Here is a 27,271-nt window from a genome sequence, read left to right on the forward strand (position 1 = left end):
CAATTGTACCTAATTCATTGATTTAAAATAAATTTTGTTAAAAAAAGATTTTTGTCTCTAACAGTATACCTTTGTAGATTATAATCCTTAAATAAGTTTGTCTTTTAAAGTAAAATGTTATATAAAATTTTAGTTTGGAATAAGTATATTATAACAGATAATGGTTAATACAAATTGCTTGTAATTACTTTATGTTTCGATTATATAACTTTCTTTCAAAATATCGGGAGATAAAGCATAATTAATGAGTGTTCGTAATTACAAATTATCTTGTTCAATTGTTGTTTTATTCAATTTTCATCGTTATGTCATTAGAATTTTATTTCATGTTTTACATATCAAAAATTTAAAATTTTAATGGATATCGGTATCTTAAATGAGTAAAATGAAATAGAATAAGTTTAAACATTCTCTAATATGAGTACCACTGTATAAATAACCTTGTTCTTATTTCAATACAATGCGAACAAAGAATGGTTGGGTTAGGAACCGATATTGGTAGCAACGATGAATCATTTGATTTGCATTTTATATATGTTTTACATTCATACAACTTCTGACGAAAGTAACGTATGAGTCGTAAGACGTTGGAACATTTAAAGTTTAGAGTATTCCACAGGTTGCAGTAATCAATAGATTGTTGTCTTACTCGATTTTCTACGTGAAGCCTCTTATTAGATGTTCGAAAGTGTGAATCATACATATTGAAAATATGAAAAGGAATATGTTTGTTTCAATAATTCTGGCTCTTTTTGTTATGGATTTGTCACATGCTCAAAATACAGATTTTGGAACTATCGTTTTCGCAAATGTTGTAAGTTAAAGTATGCTTTTTCAAAAAATGAAAATAATGTTTATATTTTATATTTTGATTATTCGTATTATTGAAATGTATTTATTATGAAATTAATTTATTATTTATGTATATGAAATTTATTTTCTTCATAAAGCAATATGAATTAAATATTATAACCATCTTAATTATAATAATAATCATTGTCATTGTTTATTAAAAATAATTACAATCTATTTTACAGTTATACAGACATGGAGATAGAACACCCATAAGACCATACCCGAATGATCCTTATAACAATGAAAGTTTGTGGCAAGTCCCATATGGCCAATTAACAAATGTATGTAATTCTTAATTATCATATATATAGCTTAATTATTTAATGATCTTTTCTTTATTGTATTACTTTTGTTGCATTTAATGTTGTTGCAAATTTTTGTTTGATTTTAAAATCTTTTTAATTTCAAAATATTTAAGTCCTAGCTCATATGTGTCTGTTACATCAGATTGGAAAATATCAGCATTTACTACTTGGTCGTTGGATCCGCAAACGCTATTCACATCTACTAAGTGACCTATATTCTCCATATGATATTTATATTCAAAGTACAGATGTAGATCGTACCTTAATGTCAGCTGAATCACATCTTGCTGGACTTTATCCTCCAGTTGGTAAACAAGTATGGAGTAATTTCAAATGGATGCCTATTCCAGTGCATACTATTCCTGAAGACAAAGATAATGTTTTGGCTGCAAAAAAATATTGTTCTAGATATGATTACGAGCTGGAAAAAGTTCTTAATTCTCCAGCAATCCAAAAAATTAATAAAGAAAATAAGAGATTGTATGTATACCTTACAGGAAAAACAGGAAATAAAATTTCATCTCTTTTATCTGTTGAACAACTTTATGATACATTATTTATTGAGGTAAACTATGTTACTGTCATTCTGTACTTCTCACTTGATAATAAGGATTTTTATATATCTCATATACTCTAAATTTATTACAGAGTCTTTATAACAAAACATTGCCAGAATGGACAAAGTCAGTATATCCAGATAAACTTATGCCAATTGCTGTAAAGAGTTTTACAATTAACGCCTATAATAAAGTACTTCAGAGACTAAAATCGGGTAAGTAATATTCATTTTGTTATGTAAAAAATTTAGGTCATGTATAATTTGGGAAATATAAAACATAGGAACATTACTTGGACAAATGATAGACCACATGGAAAAAAAATCGAAAAATGCCTTAGTACCTGATAGAAAAGTATGGATGTATAGTGCTCATGATGAAACTATAGCCAATATGCTAATGACTCTGAATGTTTTTGAACCACATTGCCCACCATATACTGCTACAATTTTAATAGAATTAAGAGTAAATTTAAAAGATCAGTATTTTGTAACGGTAAGTGCTTAAAATAATAATTAGACTAGAAATCATGATATAAGATTGTTGATTAAATATATTATTTTAGATATCATACAAAAACACTAGTGAAGAACCACAACTTTTAACACTTCCTGGTTGTATGACAATGTGTCCCTTAAATCAATTTATTGCACTAACAAAAGATGTTATACCCACAGATTGGGAAAAAGAATGTGCAATGGAGTGGGAACAACTTGGGTATAATATGAATACGACAGCAATTATTGGTAAATTTCTACTACAATATAAATGTATTTTTTATATACTAAAGTAAGGATTACTTTCTCATTTAATCCTTGTTTTGTTCCAGCAATACTGACATCTTCTATATTGATGTTAGTTTTATTAATTTTATCTATAATTGTTTTTATTTATTGGCATTATAAACGGGAACATAATCAATATTATCTTCGATTGACAACGGAACCTATATAATTGAATATAATATTATGAAAAAATGACGTATTGCTTTCGTCATGATATTCAATGTTTTCATAATTTGATAATTACGAAAAAATAAGATAAATGGTAAATTCTTATTTGATTTTACATACATTAAAGATTCAATTATCGATACGAAAAATAAGCGTGATACGCGTTTGCATAAAATATTTATGAAAAAATATTCTATATTTTATAATGTTTTATTAATGATAGTTTTTTAATTTATTGATGCTAAAATATTTCAGTTTATAATCAGACAGATTCAATGCAAATATAATCGTTTGATTTGATCGATAAAAAAACATTATTATTTATATGCATAAATTGTTGAAAACAGAGACTGTTATAATGATTTTTAATAGTTTGATAAAAGGGTATAATATCCTCAATAAGTTTTATTTAAATTGAATTTTGTGCATAATATGAATAAAAAAATTATCTGTGATGACCGTAAATAGACTACGAATTAATTCGGAAAAAAATTGATATTAAAAATACTTTTTATTAATAAATGACGATTAGAAAGTAATAAATTCTGGAATACGGTTTATTAACTCAGGGTATCTTAGTTTTTATTTGATACTAAATAATTGGGTGTAAAATATAGGGATAATATTTATCTGCGGTATTTGAAAGAATATCTAGTCATACTCCATTAAGTTGCAACAATTAAAACATTATACTTCTAAACAGAAAAAGTATATTCAACTACATCGTTATTACATTTTTGTAATATCGTTTATATAGATGTATATTTTAGACGTATTTTCTAATGAGAAATTACAAAACAAATTAAATTTTTCCAAAATAAAGAAAGGATAATATTTAAGGCGGAAAAGGAACATTTTACTTGATAGTAATCCACAAATTTCATTTTCTTAAACTGAACTATTTTACAAATATGAATTGTATCCTATTAAAATTATTTTTGTGAGATTTAAACATGAATAAATCAAGTATTGTAAAAAAAAACACGATCGTTTACTGGTATTTTAAACGAATACATATCTTCCTCTAGATAATTTGTAGGTCATAACATGAAATATAAGAATATCTCATACTTGCTTCTACATAGCACGTGTTGTCCGTCCTCAACAGCGGATGTTCAACAACTGATTCTCGTATCGATGTCGTATACGTGCTAAGTATTAAACACATACAATCGCAAAACACACATATAATGACTGTCTTAAATAGTAATACAAATACACATATAATATGAACAGCATCAGTGGACTTTACATATTTACATATTTTAATCATCAGTTTACCACTTTTATTAATTCTCTTTTTTAGATACCATAATCCTTATAGTTTACATATCATTTACATATTAAAATTTTTAATTTCTATTATATTTTGTACAAGCCTCTTTTATATACAATATATATGACTTTAATTTATTTAATAAAATTATATATATATATATATATATACACAAATATACGATCATCACGTATTTTTCTGTTATTAACGCGCTTTGCTTATTTTACATGTTAAAGCCCTAATATTAGAAAACAATTTGGTGAGTATATTTTATAGGAAATTATCATTTTCAATTCTATAAAATCTTAAAATCTATGATGCTAACTCTGTGATAATGCAATCCATGAGTATTGAATACTATTTACCACGTTTTATTTGTCATATCAGTATTCCGGTATCGAGTTAAAGCTTCCAGACCAATTTTCTTGGATGTTAAATGCCGGGTTAGACCTAAAACATCACATTGTTTTATGTATTTAATAAAAAAGTCAACAAACTAACTTCAAAATTTTACTTAATTGAAATAAAAACTTATAAAAATTTCTTACCTTTTATTAAGAAATTTTGAAAATCTTACTATTATAAGCTCGCACTTGCATTGGTTAAAAATGCGCATGCAAAAGTAAGTTAATCATTCACGTGATAAAACGGATTATTAACAAAATTACAACAAATACGATTACAATGATAGTGTAAAACTCTGAATATAAAAGTATTTGAAAGAAGTCTTCTATATTGTCATATTAATTCTATTTTTAACTTTTACCCTGGTTATAAAAACTTTGTATATTAAAAAAATAGATCTAATATAAAGTACATACCATGTATAAAGTTGAAGACAGATGAAGACGCAACTTTTGAAATATGGTTTTAAGTAGTTAGATGCACATTCATGATGTAAACTCGATTATGGTCTTAATGATGTTTCTGACGTATTGAAGAAACTATGAATGTAAAAAGGAATAATTTTCGAGATCTTAACTATATGTAATACATTGAAAATTAGAAGATTGTGATGAATATAAGAAAAGTACATTTTGTGCAAATATTAAAACAAATTTTTGCTTCTTCTGGCTATGAGATACAAATTGATTTCATATTTGATATATTAAAAATGTAAAAAATGTATTTAAATATCCTATTAAAAAATACGAAGTGATGCAATAAAAACACATAAGCACACAATTTGCGTTACACGTTTGTTAGTATTTATTACAAAATGTATACAATGTTAATAAAGCATACATGTCTGCAAATAAAACATTTTCAGTTCAGTGTGTAACCATAACCATAATTGCGTGATGTCCGCATATATACACGCACATTTGAATCTTAAAATTGAACAATATTATTAATTTCATGTAGCAGTTAGTTACAGATAACATTACATAAACGTGTTAAAGTTTCAAATATACTATATTGAACAGATTTTGTAGCCTAATGTTTGTTACTTTGGTAAACTTTATGAGTATTGTGATGTACTAATGAGCAAACTATTCTTAAGCATGAGAGCAATTCATGATATACATGCAAATTATTATAATCCATTAAAAAAACGTAAGATTAAAATATCATATCATGAATATTACTTGGATCTTTTTACTATTTAAATGCACATTATATCGACTAACAATTATTTTCACAATTTTTATAAAAATAATTTATCAGTACATTTATTGTTATTTACTATATACTTCGGCACAAAATGCGTACTTTGTTATATTACGTTGCTAATTAAAATACATGTAAATCATATAAATGGAAATGGCAATTTTTTTCATATTTAGGTAGTAAGTATTACAAAACATCTAAATTAACTAACAAAATCTTGTTATACATAAAATGTATACAATTCTTACCTTGCATATATTGCAGGGTTTGATAATCCAAGTGTTGTACTTATAGGACTTCCAATATATTTTTTTACGAACTGTAACAAAATAAAATGATCGATAATAGTTCAAAATCAATCACCCTACTTAATGGCGTACATACCCAATGGTTTCCAAGAGAAGTCGCGCCCATACTCACAGCCATATGAATGGTCAAATAAAGGCAAAATAGAAGATATAAAATAGAATATATTGTAATTCCAACTATTACCGCCCAGTGATGTGGTAAATCATCTTGAACAGTATTTATTACAAAATATATATTTATAGCTATTACAACAGCGGATAATGCTGTCGCAACAATTTTATTTGTTCTGAAATATAAAAGTATGTATAAAGTCGTATGAACCTAAAAAATTCCAACTGTAAAATTAAAAACATGAAACATACAATCCATTTCGAAATGTACCCATAATTTTAGGACTACTAGTAAATGCTATCGTTGGCAGGGTTGCAAAAGGTAACTGAAGAGTCATAATTGCGTTCAAAATATCATTCATGCCAGTTAAATTATCAATGTCACTAAAGAATGCGACAAGGAAGGTTGGAATGATAGCGATCATTCGCGTAAAAAGTACTCGTTTCCAACGAGCCCACTGAAGATTTAAAAATCCTTCCATTGCAAATTGTCCGGCATACGTTCCTGTCATTGTGGAAGATTGGCCAGCAGCAAAAATACCGATAGCCCAAATATACATTGCTGCTGCACCAAAGGCACAACCCAAAAATATGCCACCTTTGTTAAGGTCTACTGAGATGGTTGTATTCTTTTTCTGTAATTAATAAAATAAGATATAATAAGAAAGCTAAAATTTTTAGGTAAACAAATTCGTATTAATCTAATTTGGTTTTTACCTCAAATGTATCCATTCCTATGGTATAATTGCTAGCCTCACACAGATTGTACTAAAATATAAAGAAACGAGTATGAAATATATTAAATAAGATAATTACACTACAAAATATCATTTAGAATTCTTAATTATTATACTCACAACTTCTAAACTAGTCTTGTTAAAAAGACCATGTGCAAACACTGCGACAACAAATACGTTAATTACAAAAGATACCAGAAGTGCAATGCATGCCTCAATGAAGTAATACATATTTGCCTCATTCACTTTTTTGGTTTCTTTACGGTCAATGTCTCTTGACTAGAAATTATAGATTATATTATAGTATTTATTTAATACCTGGCAAATATTTAATACATCAGAATGCCTACTTCTTCAATTTCATAAAAAAGATTACTTATACTCTTTGTTCTTTCCTTACTTTAACAAGAGCACTGTGAAGATATAAGTTATGTGGCATGATAACTGCACCAACAATTCCTACAGCTTGTAACAACATGTTTCTGTCATAATCTTTATACCAAGGTATAAACATTCCACTTATCACTTCATTTTGAGGTGGGGCAGAAACAACGTACTAAAATATAGAAATAATAAAATCATTTTCATTCACATATACACACACATATATGTATTTATTTATTTATTTTACCTCATATCCAAATGTGACAGCCATTACTGTAATAAGAAATCCAAAAAAGAGTTCTAATTTCCTTAAGCCATATTTGTCCAATAATAAAAATGTAAAAGTGTCAATTATCGTAATAAGAACACCACCCCATATAGGAATCCTAAATAAAATTAGAAACATACATTATTTATGAATAACAGCTTACATAAAAGGAACAAGAATAGATGATATCAAAAAATTAAGAAAATTTCATAACTTACACTTTATTTGTTAATAAAGATAAAGCAATAGCTGTCCCTATTACTTCTTGCATGTCACTGCCAATTATGGCTATTTCTATCATTATCCATAAAATCATCCTGGGTACCTTTTTATATTGTCTGTAACACATTTCTGCTAAATGCAAACCTGTTACCACACCAAGCCTTGCACTTAATCTTTGCATAATAAGGCCAAGAATGGTTGCACTTAACAATACCCATAATAACTAACAAAAAAGAGCATAAATAAATTTAAAAAATAAAAAGAAATGAAAACTATATATGGAAAGTTAAATAAGCAATGAATGGAATAACTAAAAAAATACCTTATATTTGGCAGCTACGCCAGATTGCAAATCAGATTCAATATTTCCAGGATCTAAATAAGCTATGGACATTAAGAATCCAGGACCTGTGAAAGCCCATAATTTTCTAAAACTAAAGAAACCCTGCAAAAACCAAATTAGAATGGATACAGTTAAAAATCCACATATTAACGTAAAAAATTATTTTTTTAAGCTCCATTGGTACCAATATATATTACATTTTCTGTTTCTGGTATGTGAACTTTTTCATCAGCAAAGTACGTCTGATTGTTATTAGGTGTCAAACAGGTATTTTCATTTGCTCTCTTATTATTTTGCATTTCCTCCTGATGCACTTGAGATGCTGTTGCGAATATTGAATCATTCTGAGGCTCGATAATGCAACTATTCTGCATGGTATATTGATAAGATCCCTCTGAAAAAAGTTACTAATTTGTTACATATTTTAACATTATTTGAGATACCAATTTAAACATATTCATATATTTAAACATATATTTTAAAGTATTCAATATTATAGTATTATTACAATATTGCGATATTATTTGACAAAAATAGTATTAAAATAAACCGGATTATATAAAAATCAACTTCAATGACCGTCTAAATTGAATAATTTAATTACCGTGATGATCAATGCAATAAAAGATTGAAATAGTGTCTTATTGAATGCAATACGTATTCAAACTTCATCAAATACGAATGAAATATTTTAATGAAATATGTGAAATACAGAAATACAGAAATACAGAAATACAGAAATGCAGGAATTAAGTATAACATAAGATAAATTAATGAAATATAGAAATAAACATAAATCTTTTTTATCACTACCGACAAAATATTTGGATAAATATAAAAATAAATAGAACGTCACATTCCCATAAAATTAAAAAAAGGAAGAAAGTACGCTTTCTTATAACTAAAACAGAAACATAACTGAAGTAAAAACGCACAGTACACAGTACACCAAGCACGTAAATATTAGCCAAGTGAGATCACTACAATAGCCACTAGTGATTACTATTCACCTACAGCCTGACAGTCACTAACTATTGCGAGATTTGAGAATATTGCGGCAACGACCAAGCAAATGAACGAGAGTAACGAGAACGAGACATACAACATACAGCCATCTTTCTTACATGTTCCCCTTCTCTGCATAAAATATTACAAATATATTAGCGGGGATGCCCGAAACATGAGTGTCAGTGACTAACAATAGGAATACATATATGTATGCACAGAGAATTTATTACTGCCACAGTACAAAGAAATACATGCAGTCGTAGAAAATTATAGGATTTCCCCAGGAGATATATCATAACAGTTGATTATTATAACCCTTACGTGACATCTTTCGTTATCATTAATATGTAATGAGTATTTAAGCAACTCCAAGCTTCTATGAATTCGTATTTATGCCATTAAAGTCATTCATTTTCTCGATACTTCCTTCATCTTTTCATTCCTCTATCTTCATTTACTATATGTATTGTCTTCCTATCTTTAAGAAGTACTTGAATTTGAGCGATCACTTGAGGAAAAAGATAAAATTCGGACTATGAAGGTTTCCTCTTATCAAAGTTTTAACAAATAAAAATTAAAAATTTTGTATATGGGTTAATATTTTTCAAATTTTAGAAGATCGAATAAATTTTATTCTTTCGACTATCAACTGGAGAATGTCTTTTATCAAGCTTTATTCGACTAAGATTTAAATCCAGTTTCTGAGTCAGCTAAGTGACTATTTCAATCACAGATGACTTTAATCCTTTAATCAACCTTATTGAGGAGTGCTTATTGCATCTAATTATATTATTACAGTAACTCTTTATTGGATTAATTTGATAATTGTTAAATCAAATCGAAAGCATTTGTTGGGAAGGAAGTCTATAAGATTGGATAGAGATTGGATCTGTATTAACCCATGGTTGTAATAGATTCATCATTCTAGTAAGTAAAACATTTGGTAACCGAGATGTATACATTTTATACATTGATGCATATTATACTCAAGAATTCTCTATGATGTATTTGTTAAAATGATAGGACATCAAAACACGTACCTATTGTAATCATAGCCTTAGTTTCGATTTATTTCGTCGCTGATAAGAGAAGATAAAAACATTCTTTTGAATGAGGGATTTGATTAGGATCTAAGTTCTTTTGGTAAATCTTTATCGATTACAATACGTACTAATCTACAATAATGTGAATCTATATTGATTCCAAAAAGTATTCATTGTATAAAATATTTATAAATATACAGTTATTACCATTGTTTGGAGTGATATTTATTATAGCATTCACATACTAATTAATTAAATCCAAGAATATTAAATATCATGTCATTTAGTAGTACTTTCAACCAACCAAGTTTTATTTTTAAGGCCGTTGGACCGACAAAATAAAATAATATTAATAATACTTTTATATGAATATAAAAATTTGATATTATAAAAATGAAACATATAATACCTGACCAAAATTGCCTGGGAAATGTAGCTATCTACCAATATTTTTCGTAGCCATTATAAGTAAATAAATTGACGACAAAGATGAAGATTGTTTTCTTCGAAAAAGAAGAAAATCCTGGTTAAGTGATATGATTAGTGTATATTAACTTTTTTAATTGATACTCTAATAAAAACAATGTAATTTATATGTTCCTGTAACTTCTCACGTAACTTGATATCGAAATTTAATCAAGCACGATTAGATAAGCTAAGAGTTTCTTGCTCGCTTCCAGAACGCGTTTTTTTTATTGTGAAAATCGGTAGACGAAAACATTTCTTTAAACAATCGTATTTCTTAATGATATCCAAATTTCGCAAGAATGTGAGATATTAACATTATATAAGATTGTTATATGTAAGATTGGCTGCGTCATATATTGAGGACACTTCAATCCAAATATTTAACTTGGAATATCAAGCAAATGTTTGTGTTAGATATTAGAAGGCGGTCAATCAGTAGTAACCAAGAATTATATGATATATATATATATATATATATATATATATATATATTATTATTATTATTATATTATTAATTATATAATTATATAATTATATAATTAATTATATAATAATATATATATATATATATATATATATATATAAGCCCAATTAATGAAGTATCTTACCGAATTGTAATTTCTCGATTGTCAAGTAGTTACATATAAGAACGATGAAGGTCTTTTAACGAATTCAGTATACATCTTCGATCGTATTTCCTATTTACTAAAATAAGAATAGCTGTAGACGATGAGTAACGCATAAATTATCGGAAACAATCCGTCAATATTTCCTATTCCTACGTGAATCACCATGGTAAACCCAACGAACAAGGAAAATTTAATATCAAACGAATAGAAAAGTTTTATTTTATTTATATTTTCTGATCCTACGTAATTTCATATTACGATTAACTGCAATATTATCTGTCCTATTAGATAGGAAATTACTGTAGTAAATATTATTTCGATTGAGCAACGCGGTAAATCCGTTTTTAAATAAATGTTTGATATCTCTATACATATAAATGTAGATCACTTCCTTTGGTAAAATTAGAATAACTTCTTACAAGAATTCTGATTTCTAAATTCTTCTTTTTTCTTTCTCTTAACGTTTTTTTAACTTGACTAACGTCACTGGTACACGATGAACGTTTTCCAACAGTTACTGTTGTAATTATCTAACACTTGTAATCTATAATTAACTCTTTTGACTATTCATCAAGTCACCACAAAAGTTCTAGCAATTGTGAATTCGCAATTCTGATTTGTTTTAATTAAAATAATAACAAATGATAAAAATATAAGAGATTCTGCGAAAATTCAATAAAATCACAATATTATAGATGAAGGTAATGAATATATCAATGAACATAACACACGTTGAAGATAGACAGATAAGAGACTCTAAACAAATTTCGATAAATGTACATCACAATATCGTGATTTAATATTTAAAACACAATATTGATTGTACACTTATTAATCTCAATTTAATGTAACCGATATACACTGTTGTAAACATTATTTTCTCAATATCTATTCATTAAATTATCGACACTATCAGTATACGTGATCATTAGGAATCGTAATCTCTGAGAAAAATATCTTTTGCTACCACGTGTTAGCTTGTTAAAAAAAACATTCCCTTGGCCCAATTGTAAATTGAAATGATCATAACAATGGTAGACAACCTTTTGTTCTACCTTGTGCAATGTCACAACTATTTTAATGTTCCGTGAAAAAAGTTGTAAAAATGGGAAACTAGAGCAGTAATATTTAAGGGCACGATACTCAACTGTTTTTACAGTCTATTGGCTCATTGTGGTAATTAAGATAAATTTTTCAAGTGTTTCTTTAGATTTGCAAAATTTCATTATACGATAAAACGTGTTTTCAACTGTGGAATTACTAGCTTATGAAACGTACAGTGTTGAACAAAAGGATTGCAAAATCAAATTTAAGTTTCAACTGACATTGTTGCATTGTTGTTTTACTCGAAGAATAGAGTCTGCGTGTGGCGAGCCACGGGACAGAAACCGTTGGGATGTTTACTGTTGAGTGTCGCTACAACTATTTCTTTTTTAAAGAAGAGCTATACTATTACTCCGTACCTTTGTTAGACAAAGCGTTCATCCCTAGACCGCGGCTACGTTCGGCGACTGGTTGTCGCCTCGAGCCCAAGCTCATTATCACAAATCTCGAACAAATACAATTGAATTGGGTGATGACAATTTGTTTAATTACGGCTATGATAGAATCTAGATTATAATGTTAAGGGATTTTTCCAAGGTTCCAAAGGGAAGGCTTCGGTGTCCTTTCATCTCCGACATATATATATATATACACATATAATCTATAATAAGGTATATATATACGTTATTTTTATTTAATATTGCATATTTTACACGATAGAAAGAATCATTAATAATTTTTATTATGTCAAATATAAAACATTAAACAAGAGTAAAATACTTTAAAAATTAATATTCTACTGCAACATTGTCAGTTGAAACTTAAATTTGATAATATATATATATACATATATTTATTTATTTATATATCTTTTAATATAACGTATTCTAGTGTAAATTATTGCGGTTATCTATGATCCAAGGATAACAATTCTAGGTTAACATTAAAATTCTAGCATAGTAGTATATTAGAGAATTAAATAAATCAAAAATTGTATTTCGATTACTTTGTTACCATTATGCAAAGAAAGAAATTGTATCATATCGAAAATATACTTTCAAAAGTGGCGCGCAATACTAACCTATGTAATTGAGCTATTTTCATTTGAAAAAAATTAATATAAAAAATCAAATGAAACCAAAAAGAAGAACGACCTTAGTCTCAATTAATCATGCCAAGTTAAGTAGGAAATTATTCTTATCGTAAATGATAAATAGAAACGATATACATAATTCTACAAAATATTTGAGCTCTTAGTCATAAATATCAAATATTTAAAATCAAAATCCCTAGTGCTAAATATGCGTCATCATATGCACTTATGACAATAATACTCAATATATATCTTTTTTAATTTAATTAGTCTATGTGACAATGTGCAGTATTGTGACATACGATTTAAGGTAAGATTTTTTGGAAGTAATGTTGGTACTTTAAACGTTCAGATTCGTTCAGAAAGTAATAATTGCATATAAAATTATTGGCCAGCTGGTTCGTACATATAGAAAATTGCCGACGATTCCTTTCTTGTTTAAACAGTAATCATCTCAACTGTATCCTGATTATTGGTTGAATGTCGTGCCATAAGAGTGAAAGAGAACTATGGTTAAGACTATATGTATGGAAAAGTCATCGTAAAGGAATTTTTAAAGCAATAAGATAAGGGATTTATGAGTCAGCCATTCAGTTGTGTTACGGTTGAGCACAAAATATATCTGGCAACTCTATAAAATCCAAAAATTGCACGATTTTGGTTTCAGAAGAAGACTTAAAACGACGAATTTGGAGGGAGTATACGATTCATTAACTTACCAGGTAATAATGACTTTTTTAATGGTATAAGCTCCATTTTGTAGACAGGTAATATTATTCTTCTACTTAACAGATATAATTTCCAACTGATAATTTTTTACGATAACGTTCTTCGGTAGTATTATTTCACTAGCTTGAACATAGATACAATATGTATTTTTTAAATATATTGTTTTTCCTTTAAATTGATTCTTATTGAATTTGTAAATGTGTAGTATAGAATCCATATTCTATAATATAGAAACAAAAGAAGTTAAAAATTTATATGCTGTTAATATTTTCAGGAAAATGTCCAACGTTAGTAATTTAGAACAACAAATTGCAAATTTACAAATTAATCATGGCGATGGCATTAAAACCATCAAGTCTGGGAAAAAAGTGGGACCAGCTGTACCTCCGAAACCAAAAAAATCACAACCACAGGTCAGTAGATCATATGAATATAATAATAAATATGTAATTTTTTCACTAACAATATTTTATAACTATGACTCCTTTTCCATGACTGTTCCATTATTATATGGAAACATCAATGGTAAAGTTAACAAAATAAAATTTATTTAGATCATCTTGTTATACAGAATTTAATGAAGTAAAATACTTTCCAGATACCACAAAGTTATACTATAAAGGCTGCATCAGTGCCATCATATAGTACAGTGCTTAATAATTCTGGCCAAAATGAAAAATCATCAAATTTATACGTGAATTCTCCTTCACCATATGTGCCACTAAATATAGAGAAAAATGACTTTTCATTACCATCCACTGCGAATGGAAAAGATGTTCCTAAAAACTATCAGAACAATGAGAATTTTTATGTGCACCAATCAGATGAGAAATTTGAACCAAAATATGGATATGATGAAAAAAATCATTATTCAAATATTGGTAATATGCCTGCTCCTCAAGTTCCAGTTGAAGATCACTCAAGATCAACAAGAAATATCGTATATAGTAATATAGATCCTCCAATATCTATACCAGTTAATAAGACAGCTAAAACTGAAAAAGACATCATCTACAGCAATATTCAATGGAATTCTAAACCAGAAAATACATATTGTAACATTCCTTCTGCACTCAATAATGGTCAGATATATGGAGAATGTAATCAAAAGTCATTTTTATTAGTTTACTAAATCAAATAATTATTATATTACAGATGACTTACCACCACCACCAGAACCTTCAGAATATGTTCCATGTGTGCCAGGTAGTTCCTTCCCACCACCACCGGAAGAATTACCGCCTCCGCCAAGTCCTGTGTCATCTAGTTATAGTGAACTTAGACGCGCCACTTATCAAACTGATTTTCCACCTGACAATTACCCAAATGATATTTATGGTCCAAGTTCACAATCCAGTTCTACATATGAATCTATATACGAACCAATTAATCCTAGACCACCATCACAATTATCTTGTAATTATTCCATGTATTCTGGTTATGGATCTGCTACATCTACTCAGCCCCAAGGAAAGGTGTCTCCAGTTAAGGAAGTATGTCAAAATTATTATATTAATTCCTTCACTGTGAAAAAGTATTTCTCTAAAAAATTTATTTTTGTTTCAGGTGGATGTTTTGACTGATCTGTTAGTTCAAGGAATGGAAGATAACGCTGAAGACAGTGATATATATGGGATTTGTGCCCAGTGTGGTCGCAAAGTTGAAGGTGAAGGTACCGGTTGTTCTGCAATGGATAAGGTTTTCCATATTGACTGCTTCTGTTGTTATGTTTGTAAAGTTAACCTACAAGGTAAACCCTTCTATTCACTGGAAAACAAACCCTATTGCGAGGAAGATTATTTGAATACTTTGGAAAAGTGCTGCGTTTGCACTAGACCAATACTCGATAGAATATTAAGAGCCACAGGTAAACCCTATCATCCATCCTGTTTTACATGTGTTGTTTGTGGGCAAAGTTTGGATGGTATACCATTTACGGTAGACGCTACAAATCAGATTCATTGCATAGAATGTTTCCACAAGTAAGTAGCATTTAGTTGACCAAATAAAACAATTAATTTTACAAAGTATAAAAATGAACGTTTTTATATTACAGAAAATTTGCACCTCGTTGTTGTGTTTGTAAGTTACCGATTATGCCAGAACCAGGACAAGAGGAAACTGTGCGCGTTGTAGCACTAGATCGTAGTTTTCATATTCAGTGTTACAAATGCGAGGATTGTGGGTTGGTTTTATCCTCTGATTCTGAGGGACGTGGATGCTATCCTTTGGATGACCATGTGTTATGCAAAAGCTGTAATGCTACTCGTGTGCAAGCATTAACGTCACATATGACGACTGAATTATAAATGGCATGATCATTGAAACGATATATTAGATTGTTATACTTACAGTTGCCGTTTTATGAATTTTTATACTTAGAGATAAGTTTCTATAAGACATTCAACATTTAATATGTTTTTGAACTTTTTAATCAAAGCCATTTTGATAATTGAATATGAATAAGTTTTTCATTATTTGATACTTCGAGATGAATTACGTTAAATATTCATAATATTTCTATACTTTTTTAAAAGATTTATATTTTAGAGATGGTATATATCTACATGTATTATTGACTCAGATTAGACAGGTTTGAACAAATTTTAGAACTGGGTTAATGTTACTGCCTTTACACTGCCATATATGAACTTTCAAAAATATCTAAGAATTATATTGTCAAATAATATTTAACAAAAAAATCCTAAACTATGAGCACGTATGTTGTAGTCAGGATTGATTTCTTGTAATAAGTATAATTATTGACTATAATGTGATTTAGTCAGGTATTGCATATATTATTAAGACAAGGTATTCAATTCCTAATATTAAGAGCAATGTTAGATTTATGTGTGACTATATCCTCATAACGTTAATAATGCGAAGTAGAGATTATGCAATTTATATGCTTCTTTCTATTGATCTAGAATATACAAAATGTTTATTCCAATGTACTGGATCCGTTATGTATTTAGATTTCCGCTTTATGATAAATCATGTGATACGATAGAATTAATACAATGTATTAGTGCAAATACCTTAAATTATATTATCTATTTAGCAAGTGAAAAGACTAAGAAAGCAAATAGAACTTAATTGTAAAATGTATTTGTAATGAATATTGAATAAAATATTGATTATATTTAAAAACAACGCGTGGTCTTTAATTATTCTTCATTAGTTCAATTATTTCTTATTTTGGAAAGAATGAAAAAGTAAACGAACTAAACGAGAAAGGTAAATACACAAATACAATATATATGTATTGGAGCATTGTATATTTCATATTTTTAATGAGATTTTATTATTATATATTTGCAGGAGAGACTCACACTTATTTTAGTCTATACCTTTTCTTTGCTATGGCTCTTCCATCTATATAATGTTCATGCACAGATGTCTTTATTTTGTTTTTAAATATATGCATCTCTTATACGTAATATATTTTTTTATTATCATCGAGTACTTAGTTTTTTTTTTTTCTGTTGTACAACCTACATATCATTTATGTATAATTTATGTTTTTTATTTTTCTTAATACATCAATTTCTGTGTTTTAGGAGGCATGCTTTATAGATTGTGGAATACGGTTTGATCACTTTACAAAAAAATGAACTCAAATGAATTCCATATACATAATTTCCAAATTACAATAAAATATAATAGTGCAATCGCTGATTGGCAAACAAAACAAAAAATCTAGTCCGTATGTTTCTTGAGATTGCACAAGTTCATTTATCTTAGAAGTACGCTTAACAATACCGAATTATTGCCAGTCTTACTCCAGCAATAGAAATTTGGCTAAAGTATCGAATTAATAAAAAAATAAATAGCTGCTCATGTAAAATAACAAAAAACCATTCATCATGCGTAGGCAAAACCTATTTCACGCAACATATTGTGAACGTATAATAATCCACAATCGTAGAAAGCACACCGCGTACACTGTGTATGTAATATACATCAATTATATTCCTATGTTCAACTACGCATACCCGCTAATATCTATCTTAGATTTCCTTTTATATCATAATATACTTTGCGAAGTATATATTATATTTTATATCGTATCAGCACCATTCTACGTTGAATTTAGTACATGTATAATAATTGTAATTAAACGACTCGTCTTGTTTTTAAACACGTTTCGTTTCACTTGTTAAATCAGTACCAAACTGAACATAGAATTGTACCTCTTTTTTTTGTTTTTGTATTACCTCTCGTTATAGACGTATATATTTTTATATATATATATTTATTTTATTTATTTATTTAATTAGGTATGTATACGTGTATGAAATATGCGTGTGTAGTGTGTATATGTGTGTGAGAGAGACAACATTAATGCACTTACACACGGATGCTTACACACGTAAACTGTCTTCTTTTCTCATGTTCTCTGTGTTTTCATCTTGTTTTCTTTTTAACTTGCACGCAATAATCACAGCCACCTATCCAGATACGCGCTCACGCACACCCAAATACGCACCTATCGCACTCGCATTCCATATACCTTCGGTATACGTTTTTTATTTATTTTCGTTCGTTAATATTTATAATATATATATATATATATATATATATCTATATGTATATATTTATATTTGTATATTGCTGAGATATCTTCTTGTGTATTATACATAGAAATAGGTGCCGAAACGAGTTGCTCTGTTCCTTTTTTTTTCTTTTATCATTTTTCCATTTCGATTACATATGTATAATATCGTTCTTTTTTTATTTATTTTCTTGTACGATCATAATATTTAATGAATAAGAAAAAAGGGGGACATGCGACTCGAATGCCGTATGCGATGTTTCCATATTTTGTTTTATTTTTTATTCGCATTTACTAAACTTCGTTTACGTCTTTACCATTCCTTTTTTTGTATATCTCCTTAAAATCGTCCTTGCTTCTAATTAAATTCCCTTTCCCGAATTCCATTCTCCTAACAGCATACTTTCACACTTTCAAATTCGCTGGGTGCTGGTTTTGGGCCGTGCTAGGGCCCGTAAATCAATAAATAAATAGAGGAACAACATTCTTCAAACATCTTTTTTTTCTTATAACAACATTAGAGGCTCTTGGAACGTAACGCAACAAATGTTCAACAATACAATCACGAAAACAAATAGAAGGCACTCTTACATTTTTTTTATCAACAAATTAATTTCTTTTCGTAACGACTCACGGGTAATCTATATGCGTCCTAGGCCTTTGTCGTCTCATCTACGTGTCCCTCGAATTATATTTCTCCCTTTTTTTGTTTCTTACTCTTCCGTTCTGTTTATTCTTTCCCTTTTCTCTCTTTTACATAAACCGCTATATATTTCGCCGCGACATCTAAATCACAGCGCCGCACAAACCTTCGGTTCGTTATCATTCTTCGTTTTCCTCATTTAAATAGACAATAATAGCTACAATATGCGAGATATGAGATAACAAATTTCTCGTTATAGATAAAAGAAATTTATACGTTCATAACAATTAGGTAGAATATTATTTAACCTTTTATATTATAATAATTTAATTATTGTTATTTGCTTGGAAGCTCACAGCCGACACATTTATTTAATTCATTATTACATACTTGTTTTTTTTTTCTTTTAAAGGTATATCTTTTTACCGTATTCGTTTTTCGGGTATTTAGGGCATCTCTTTTTTCTCTTTTTTTCATCGTTTTTTTTGTAACAGCTATTTTTATGACCATCTGTCTTTTTCTCCTTTTTTCTGTTTTTTTGTTTGTTTGTTAAGTTTTAAATATTTGCTCCTGCGTCTTTCTTGCGCTGATAACTTGTCGAAAAAAAAGAAGAAATGTAAATCAGTATCTTATTATTTCTTTTTCTACTGTGGCGTCTCGAAATTGCGTGAGAATGAGTTGTTTTGTTCACGGTTACTCTAATTAAACTATAAGTACTGGTTTTACCATCAGGTAGAAAATCAAAACTGAGAGATGTGGCAGTGCCTTGAGCAACCGTCTTTTTTTTATGAAATCAACTCTATTTCTGCCTCCCTATTACCCTTCGCTTCATCGTTATCGTTTATCGACATCACTACCATTTTTTTTTTCTTTGAACACATAACAAATCGCTCGTCTTTGTACGATAATAACATATTATTTGTTGTTACCATATTACTTCCTTTTTTTTTGTATGTTTTCTTCTGTCCTATCATCTGTTTGTAATCCATCTATCCTACTCTAGCCTTGCTCGTGAGATTCAATGGTTTATCGAGCCTATCGCGCATAAATGTTAAATACTGCATATATAACATATATAGATTTTAAATAATGTGTAGCATATCTGTATTATCTATTATGATAGAATTGTTATCATTTTTTCTTCTTCGTCTCTTTCGTTAAACATTTCGGCTTTTTATTTAAAGAGATATATATAATAATATAACTTGACTTCGAATTTTCTCTTATTTCCTTTGTTTCACGTTACTCTAATTATATCTGCTCTCTTCGATAGATACGTACATACATATATATGTAGGTACATATACACATCCACCTGAGTATACGTATATATGTATTTACATATATATAATATATTAATCGTATATATTGTTTTCTTTTCATAACTAATATAATAATCTTTAAATATCGTATATATATTTTTATCTTATATATATATAATATATATAATATATAATATATTCTTTTATAAATGCTTAACAATTTAGTACATTTAATAATTTACCGAAGAGCAATAATTTACATTTACATTTATGGAGTTTTTTATCTAGTCTGCATATTTTCCTCCTTCTTTCCTTTGTTTCTGTTTTCTTTTCTTACTTTTTTCTATAGATTTGGGATTGAGATCACAAGAGAATAAAGCAAATGTGTGTTTTCGAATGTGTTCAAGTTCATTCGCATTCGTGCTGTCTATGCAGGTTTTTTTTTCAAAATATATTAATTATTGGGATCGTTCGTGAATCGACACGTTTCTTTTAATTTATTATTTTCTCTCTTTCATACGGCTTCGAAATCGGGATGCATCTATCTACCTACCTAACTATATCTTTATCTACCTGTCTCTAACCTATTATATTAAACACGCACGTACCGTTATTACACGTACTGTTAGGACCGAAAGAAGAAGAAAGGGAGGAAAAACGAATCGAGCCTGTGTACGCATACGTGTTGTTACTAATGTATATCGAGAGAACGAATTTTAAAGGGTCAGAGCTTGCATCTGATGGCACGCGTCGCTCAGCTGACCTTGGTCGCCAGCAGGATGACCCGGATGAGTCCTCGGTGTTCCGGGCGGTGTTATCGGCATTCTTCCAACGCCTGGTGGAGCATCACCGGCTCCTCCAAGACTATCGTCTGCTACTTTGTTACCGGCCTGTATTATTCCATTGACCTTGTACTTGTTCTGCCGTAACATCGTTGTGGTAGCTGCTTGGGAATTGGAATTCGCGTACTTCTCCGTCGGTTTTCTGCTCGCGGTCAACGCAGGAGCGATGGTGTACCGACGTTGAGCGTTCGACTGTTGTGGCTGCTGCTGATGCTGGGACGGGGCTAAGGATGGCTGATAGCGGTTTTGCGCCGGATTGTAGAACTGGACCTGGGAGGTGGGTGGTGACAAAGTTGGAAGGGGTCTTGTCATGGGCGAATACGGCGCTGGCGGTGGGCTCACCGGCTTCTCCGAACTATTATTCTCCGTCCCTTGCACACCCTGCGAATTACTATTCTCGTTTTCGATATTAGTCACGTATTTATCATTTGACTGACTATTGGAATTGTTACCTCCATCGGTTTGTCCGGCGATCACCCCGTTGTTTCTATAGTTCGTCGTATTTTTACGGCTAGGATAGTTACTCGGTTTTGTCGTGTTCTCGAAATACTGATCACCGCCGCTATTAGTCTTACGGCCGTTCGCGTAATCGAAATTCGCCGCCGGATTAAACATTTTCTGTGTATTCGTGCAACTATATGGCTGACCGCTGGGTGTATTCGAACCAAACGATTTTTGGTTGTAATTTTCTGATGACTTTTGTGCTACGAAGGAAGCCGGGGAGCCCACGTTCGAGCCAACCGCCTTTTTGTTATACTGCATAGAGAATCGCGAGCTCATCGCCGGCGTCGTGTACTTATAGCTTCCATCTATGTTACTATGCTTATATGGTTGAGAATTCCCCACATTTTGAGCTCGAAAGAATGGATTCTGATGAGAAAACGCGATCCCGTGATTCTGCGATTTCGAATAGTTATTTTGGCCGTTCACGTTCCCGGATTTCGTGTAATCTCTGGAATTGAAACACTGATTCTTGTTCGAAGAATCGAATAACTGTTGTGATATTGACGGAGGTGTCGGCAACAGGCTGGTACCACCGGATGCGTTATGAAATGGAGATGTATGCGTGTGAGGAATGTAAACGGCTGCCGGATGATACACGATTGCCCTGCAATGCATCTGATTGCCACTGCAATCGTCAGTTTCATTTAAACATGTCTGGGAACTGTACAAGTTAGCGGTGTGTATCGCGATTGGATGATAATTGGTGTAACGACCGGACATGGGAAATTTCACGGGCATTAAGGACACCAAGGGTGTGGCTGACCCTGAAGCAGCCTGTGTTTCACCATGTGCTTGCTCCGAGTGGCTTGATGTCGAACGAGAATCCTACGATTTATTTCACAGATGGTAGTTTTCCGTCCATTGCTTGGTTCTTTTCTTAATTAATCAATATAATCGATCGATTTACATGATATGTATCATGGATACATCTCTATACACGCTAATGATGTTGCATTTACACTAGCACGAAACAATTAAGTTATCTCAATATTTAAATTCCCTTTTCAAAGAGATGTTTTCATATATCTTTAGCAGTTTAAAAAATAATCGCGTAAATGTAGGATGAACCAATAGCCACAACTGTGGTTGGAAAAAAAGTTATAGTTCTCTTTTGTTTTTAGATATAATGCAACCTTTAAAATTTACTACAGGAAAGAATAAATCATAATTAAAGGAGAAAACTATTATAATTATTTACGTAATTTCGTATTATAATTTTACAATTATCACTTAGAATTATTATTAGAATTATTTAATGAAATATTGTGACTATTGATCTACCTTATAAAAAGGCTTCCTTATAGTCTGATAATCATTAAAATTTTTGCACTATATTTTATGGAAACCTATTATATGTTACTAAAAAAAAGAGAAGTAAAGATAGTGACTTACCTCCTGAGGAGCAACCTGACCATCAGACGAAGACGTTTGTTGACATGAGGCATCAGTAGGGAAAAGTAATAGCTGCTGATCGGTCAATCCCATAGATGCATGTGGTGGAGGAGGTGGATGGGGCCCAGCTGCGAACGGATAATAAATATGGTCCATCTGAGGAGGCGCAGGACCTGTAGGCACCGGTGGATGATGATGCGGCGGTGGAGCGGCAGGAGGATAGAAATGCGTTGGTGGCGGAGGGGGTAAAGATGGAATTGGCTGTGGAGGACCCGTTGGTGGGCTCGTCGCTCCTGTGCCATTGTTACCACTTCCGGAATTACTGTTACCGCCACTCGTGCTGTTCTGCGAGTTGTTCGTTGGATACAAGTACTGATGAGCTCCGGCGGCGACTGCCCCTGCATAACACTCATACTGCACAGAAAGAAAAACATCATCGATCAGTTAATTATTCAAAGAATATACCGGAATGATCTATCTTTAGAATAAAAGAAAGAAGAAAATATCGTACATTATATAATCATCTTGTACGTTGATCTCGTTTGGAAGTACTAAGATCAATATACAGGTTACAAGATGAAATCTGCTGTGAAATGATGTTTTCAGGATACACAAATACCAAATACTTTACCTTAACATTTTGTGCATGGCTATAATTTAAATTATACATTTTATACTTTATATCTTTTTTCATCTTTTAAATAGAAGACTACTATATAGTAGGCAATGAATGTCATACATGTCTCTTTCCATATTCTCTGAACAATATAAAAATACAACATATAGAATAATGTGAATGAAGAAGTCAAAAGATACATAAATGCGCGCTTAAAAAAGTGAATATGAAATCATCAATAACGTTATGCTGTAATACAACACATTATACGAAAAACAACATACTTGTGACATTTTGTACGATAATAAAATTCTTTTTATTGCAACATAAGCACAATAAATGTGTACTTATAGACTAGATGGGAAATTTACATTCATTCATACGCGCAACTCGTATGTGAAATTATTAATACAAATCGTTAATTATGTGAAAAAAAGATAAGTGGTGCATGCATTCTGATAGGCCATGCAGAAGTCCAACAAAGAAAACGCATAAAGATAATGCGCTGCATGCTAGTCACTTAGCATAGACCATGTACCTTTAGACCTCAATACTGTATAGCGTCGAGAAGGACGTAAGTAGGCATTTGCTGAGGGTTGGGTAGAAACGCCGGTGGTATGGCTTCTCCCATCAAACCATTTGTCTGTCAAACCGCAACCGATTTATCGTTTAATATAAATACAAGCTATACCCATTGACAATTCATATGATAGGGTGTGAACAAAGGACCCAAGATTAAAAAGGAGTTCAGAGAAAGAAGTCGGCATAGTCTATTATCTGTTATGTTACCTACCGGCATAGGCGAATACTGATATTGTTGTGGCATGTAAAGAGATGGAGCAGGACACGGATACATCACAGGCGTGAAAGTTTGATGACCAGCAGCTTGTGGTCCTAATTATCGAAATAAAATCGTTCTATTAACATAAACATTTCGATCTTCTAAAAATTACGATTATGGCTTTTCGTGAAATTTACCGAACACTCCAGTAGCTTGATAAATAGTTGCTGGATCGGTCGGTGGAGCAATTGGTGTCGTTGGTGTTGGAGCTGTTGTGTTATAAAATGTCATGCCATTTTGGTATGTCAATCCCATACCTGGTAAAAATAAAAAATTTCATATAATGAAATATTTATGTAACTATAATTAATTAGTAAATTAAATTTATGACATCATAAAATATAATTACACTAACCATTTGGGTAATAGTAAGTACTAGTAGGCACAGAGGGTGGTGAGCCAGAACCACCATCCAAAGATCTATTGAAAGGCTGTTTTTTAATTGCAGGTGCTATATTTAATTTTCTTTCCCTTAATACAATGCATTCAGACTATAAACAAAATAATTTCAGATTACTACCATGGTTGTTATATCTTTAACTACTAAATATATTAAACATATGTATTACAAACCTCTTGCTGAAGTCTTTTAGCTTCTTCCTCAGTTTCAAATGTAACAAATCCATAACCTTTGGAAACACCAGCTCGGTCAGCAATTATTTTTGTAGCCTTTACATTGCCATAAGAGGAGAAAAGCTCAGCAAGTTCTTCTACACTGGTATTAGCTGAAATACCGCCTACAAAGATGCGATTTGGAACCAAGGTACCATATTTTGGTGCAGCCATTGTGAGACTTGTTGCTGAGGCAGGGCTAGAGGCTGGACTAGACCCCTCAGTACCACCCGTTGATGCCGAACTCTAAATAACATGACTAATATTAAAACAACGCAGCTAATATATATATATATATATATATATATATATATAGAATGCAAGAATATAATTAAAAAATAATGAAATAAATATAGAATATTTATGTTAGAATATAGTTGTAGTATACAAAAATTTTATATCAAACACATTCGATTATACACATACCAAAAAGTTACTAAGTGATAAAATAATAAAAGGTAAAGTAATAATAATAAATAATGTAAAAATGAATTTAGGCAATAAAACTTTATATTTTGTTATAAATTATGTGCTTAATTAAGTTACTATGTAAATGTCACATTTTCCGTGTACATGTTACTCATTAAGAAAATAGGCACGATCCCGAAGTAACTATGAAAACTACAATTTCCACAATCATTTGTACACATATACAAGACACCCAAATATCAATATGAAACCAATCGGACTGTCAGTGATTTGAAAGCCTGCATCCAAACAAAAACAATTGGTTCGTCAATCCGTACATTATTATCGTTCTTTTTTCTATGACGATAAATAAACGTAGGTTATGCTAGATCGTTTCACTATACAAAAGCATCGGGGACGAACGTGAAGAAGCGTGCCGACAATACGCATCGAAATCGTCGATGCGACGGCATTAACTCGAACGCTACCTAAAAATATTGACAACCGACAGAACTGTTCGTCTAATAGGTAAGATTCGAAGCATCGATAACAATGAATTAATAGGGGATTATTTGACAAGGACAAAGAGTCTAATACGCCACTGTCTTAAGCAATAGTAACGTCACCTTCGTTAATGAGAACGTACTCACGGTATGAAAAATGAATTTTGTCACAGGGTTAGATGCAAAATCTTCGCGTATGAATGCTCACCATCTTCGCGATAGTCGGGCGTGTAAATGAGTTTGTCGGCCGTGAGGTTGTCCTAGCAGCTTGAAGGTACCCTGGCCTCGCACGAGGTCACCTGGGTGCCCAGGGACTGCCAAGGACCGTTGCAACCACTTCAAAAGGACTTCCAGCCTCCGGCGAAGCTGCTGTTCCTTCTCGCTAAACCTCCAAACACTACAGACACTTTTACAAGATGGCGGTCATACGCGCCGTTCAGGGCGCTAATATTCCAGATTTTAAATTCTCGATTTCGTCAGACTGACGCGACGGTCGAGATCCTCCGCCTCGTCGATACGTGTTCGTGCACGTTCCGAAATACAGAAATAAATATTTTTAATTTCTTAAAACTTAATAGAATCTGTATATATATATATAATATGATATATTTGTTACATTTGATTTAAATAATAGAGGTAGGATCTTAATTTCATATAGTACAAGTACTTTCGTTTGATGGAAAATTGTAGTTATATAGTTAAAAATTGATATTACTATAAAAGGAAAGGGAAATGAATTTAAAAATTTCTTGAAATATAATATATTAAAATATGTAACATCATGTTTTTGATCAATACGATTTGAATTTTATATATTACGTTTGCCCTTGTTTGACAGAAAATTGTAATTTATACATGCAGTTAGAAAATTTATATTGCTATAAAAGCAAAGAAAAATGAATCTTAGACATTTCTTAAAGTATAATGCATTAAAGTATGTAGTATAATGTGTTTATCACGCCCGATTTGAATTTTCTAAATTACGTTCGCTCTTTGACAGAAATTGTAGTTATATATTTAGAAAATTTATATTGCTATAAAAGGAGAGAGAAATAAATCTTAGAAATTTCATAAAGTATCATATATTGCGGTACATTCTGTATGACGTTTGTCACACGTGACTCAAGTTTTCTAAATTACATTCGCTCA

General features: G+C 30.6%; 4 protein-coding genes and 2 long non-coding RNA genes across 19 annotated transcripts; 3 read left to right on the forward strand and 3 right to left on the reverse strand.

Annotated features, from left to right (window-relative positions):
• Positions 1-347: 347 nt before the first annotated feature.
• Positions 348-3,655, forward strand: LOC100648456 (prostatic acid phosphatase). Of its 2 annotated transcripts, XM_012316329.3 has the most exons (7): positions 348-814; positions 1,038-1,136; positions 1,303-1,725; positions 1,809-1,932; positions 2,001-2,212; positions 2,283-2,463; positions 2,547-3,655. In XM_012316329.3, exons 1-7 carry the CDS (start codon positions 713-715, stop codon positions 2,669-2,671), a joined length of 1,266 nt encoding a protein of 421 aa, XP_012171719.1. In that variant the 5' UTR covers positions 348-712; the 3' UTR covers positions 2,672-3,655. The 2 variants fall into 2 exon arrangements, with proteins under 2 accessions (XP_012171719.1, XP_012171720.1); XM_012316330.3 differs by lacking the exon at positions 348-814 and having other exon boundaries at positions 1,274-1,725.
• Positions 982-1,813, reverse strand: LOC125386313. Its single transcript, XR_007226336.1, has 2 exons — positions 1,651-1,813; positions 982-1,546 (listed from the first exon to the last, which is right to left on the reverse strand). It is a non-coding gene; the product is annotated as an uncharacterized LOC125386313 (long non-coding RNA).
• Positions 3,640-14,049, reverse strand: LOC100642226 (protein Malvolio). Of its 10 annotated transcripts, none has more exons than XR_007226333.1 (13): positions 8,941-9,077; positions 8,128-8,324; positions 7,910-8,032; positions 7,584-7,810; positions 7,345-7,483; positions 7,114-7,269; positions 6,834-6,992; positions 6,694-6,744; positions 6,229-6,611; positions 5,942-6,152; positions 5,806-5,876; positions 4,768-4,890; positions 3,640-4,396 (listed from the first exon to the last, which is right to left on the reverse strand). XR_007226333.1 is itself a non-coding variant. In XM_012316321.3 (12 exons), exons 1-12 carry the CDS (start codon positions 13,969-13,971, stop codon positions 4,330-4,332), a joined length of 1,821 nt encoding a protein of 606 aa, XP_012171711.1. In that variant the 5' UTR covers positions 13,972-14,049; the 3' UTR covers positions 3,640-4,329. The 10 variants fall into 10 exon arrangements, 8 of the variants coding, with proteins under 8 accessions (XP_012171711.1, XP_020722201.1, XP_012171712.1 ...); XR_007226334.1 differs by having other exon boundaries at positions 4,325-4,538; XM_012316321.3 differs by lacking the exons at positions 4,768-4,890; positions 8,941-9,077 and adding an exon at positions 13,935-14,049.
• LOC100646802 (lipoma-preferred partner homolog) lies at positions 13,400-17,097 on the forward strand. 4 transcript variants are annotated; one of them, XM_003400648.4, is made up of 7 exons: positions 13,400-13,525; positions 13,662-13,937; positions 14,219-14,357; positions 14,543-15,026; positions 15,100-15,437; positions 15,511-15,926; positions 16,001-17,097. In XM_003400648.4, exons 3-7 carry the CDS (start codon positions 14,223-14,225, stop codon positions 16,251-16,253), a joined length of 1,626 nt encoding a protein of 541 aa, XP_003400696.1. In that variant the 5' UTR covers positions 13,400-13,525; positions 13,662-13,937; positions 14,219-14,222; the 3' UTR covers positions 16,254-17,097. The 4 variants fall into 4 exon arrangements, with proteins under 4 accessions (XP_003400696.1, XP_048267974.1, XP_012171710.1 ...); XM_048412017.1 differs by having other exon boundaries at positions 14,567-15,026; XM_012316320.3 differs by having other exon boundaries at positions 13,421-13,525; positions 13,611-13,937.
• A 106-nt stretch (positions 17,098-17,203) lies between these two features.
• On the reverse strand, positions 17,204-26,537 carry LOC100642467 (atrophin-1). Its single transcript, XM_003400857.4, has 7 exons — positions 26,331-26,537; positions 25,173-25,457; positions 24,955-25,090; positions 24,737-24,856; positions 24,552-24,652; positions 23,143-23,556; positions 17,204-22,575 (listed from the first exon to the last, which is right to left on the reverse strand). Exons 1-7 carry the CDS (start codon positions 26,331-26,333, stop codon positions 21,121-21,123), a joined length of 2,514 nt encoding a protein of 837 aa, XP_003400905.1. The 5' UTR covers positions 26,334-26,537; the 3' UTR covers positions 17,204-21,120.
• LOC125386314 lies at positions 25,811-26,455 on the forward strand. The gene is made up of 2 exons (XR_007226337.1): positions 25,811-26,147; positions 26,296-26,455. It is a non-coding gene; the product is annotated as an uncharacterized LOC125386314 (long non-coding RNA).
• Positions 26,538-27,271: the final 734 nt, after the last annotated feature.

Source organism: Bombus terrestris, chromosome 14 (assembly GCF_910591885.1).
Source record: "Bombus terrestris chromosome 14, iyBomTerr1.2, whole genome shotgun sequence".
In the NCBI taxonomy this organism is placed as follows: Eukaryota; Metazoa; Arthropoda; class Insecta; order Hymenoptera; family Apidae; genus Bombus; species Bombus terrestris.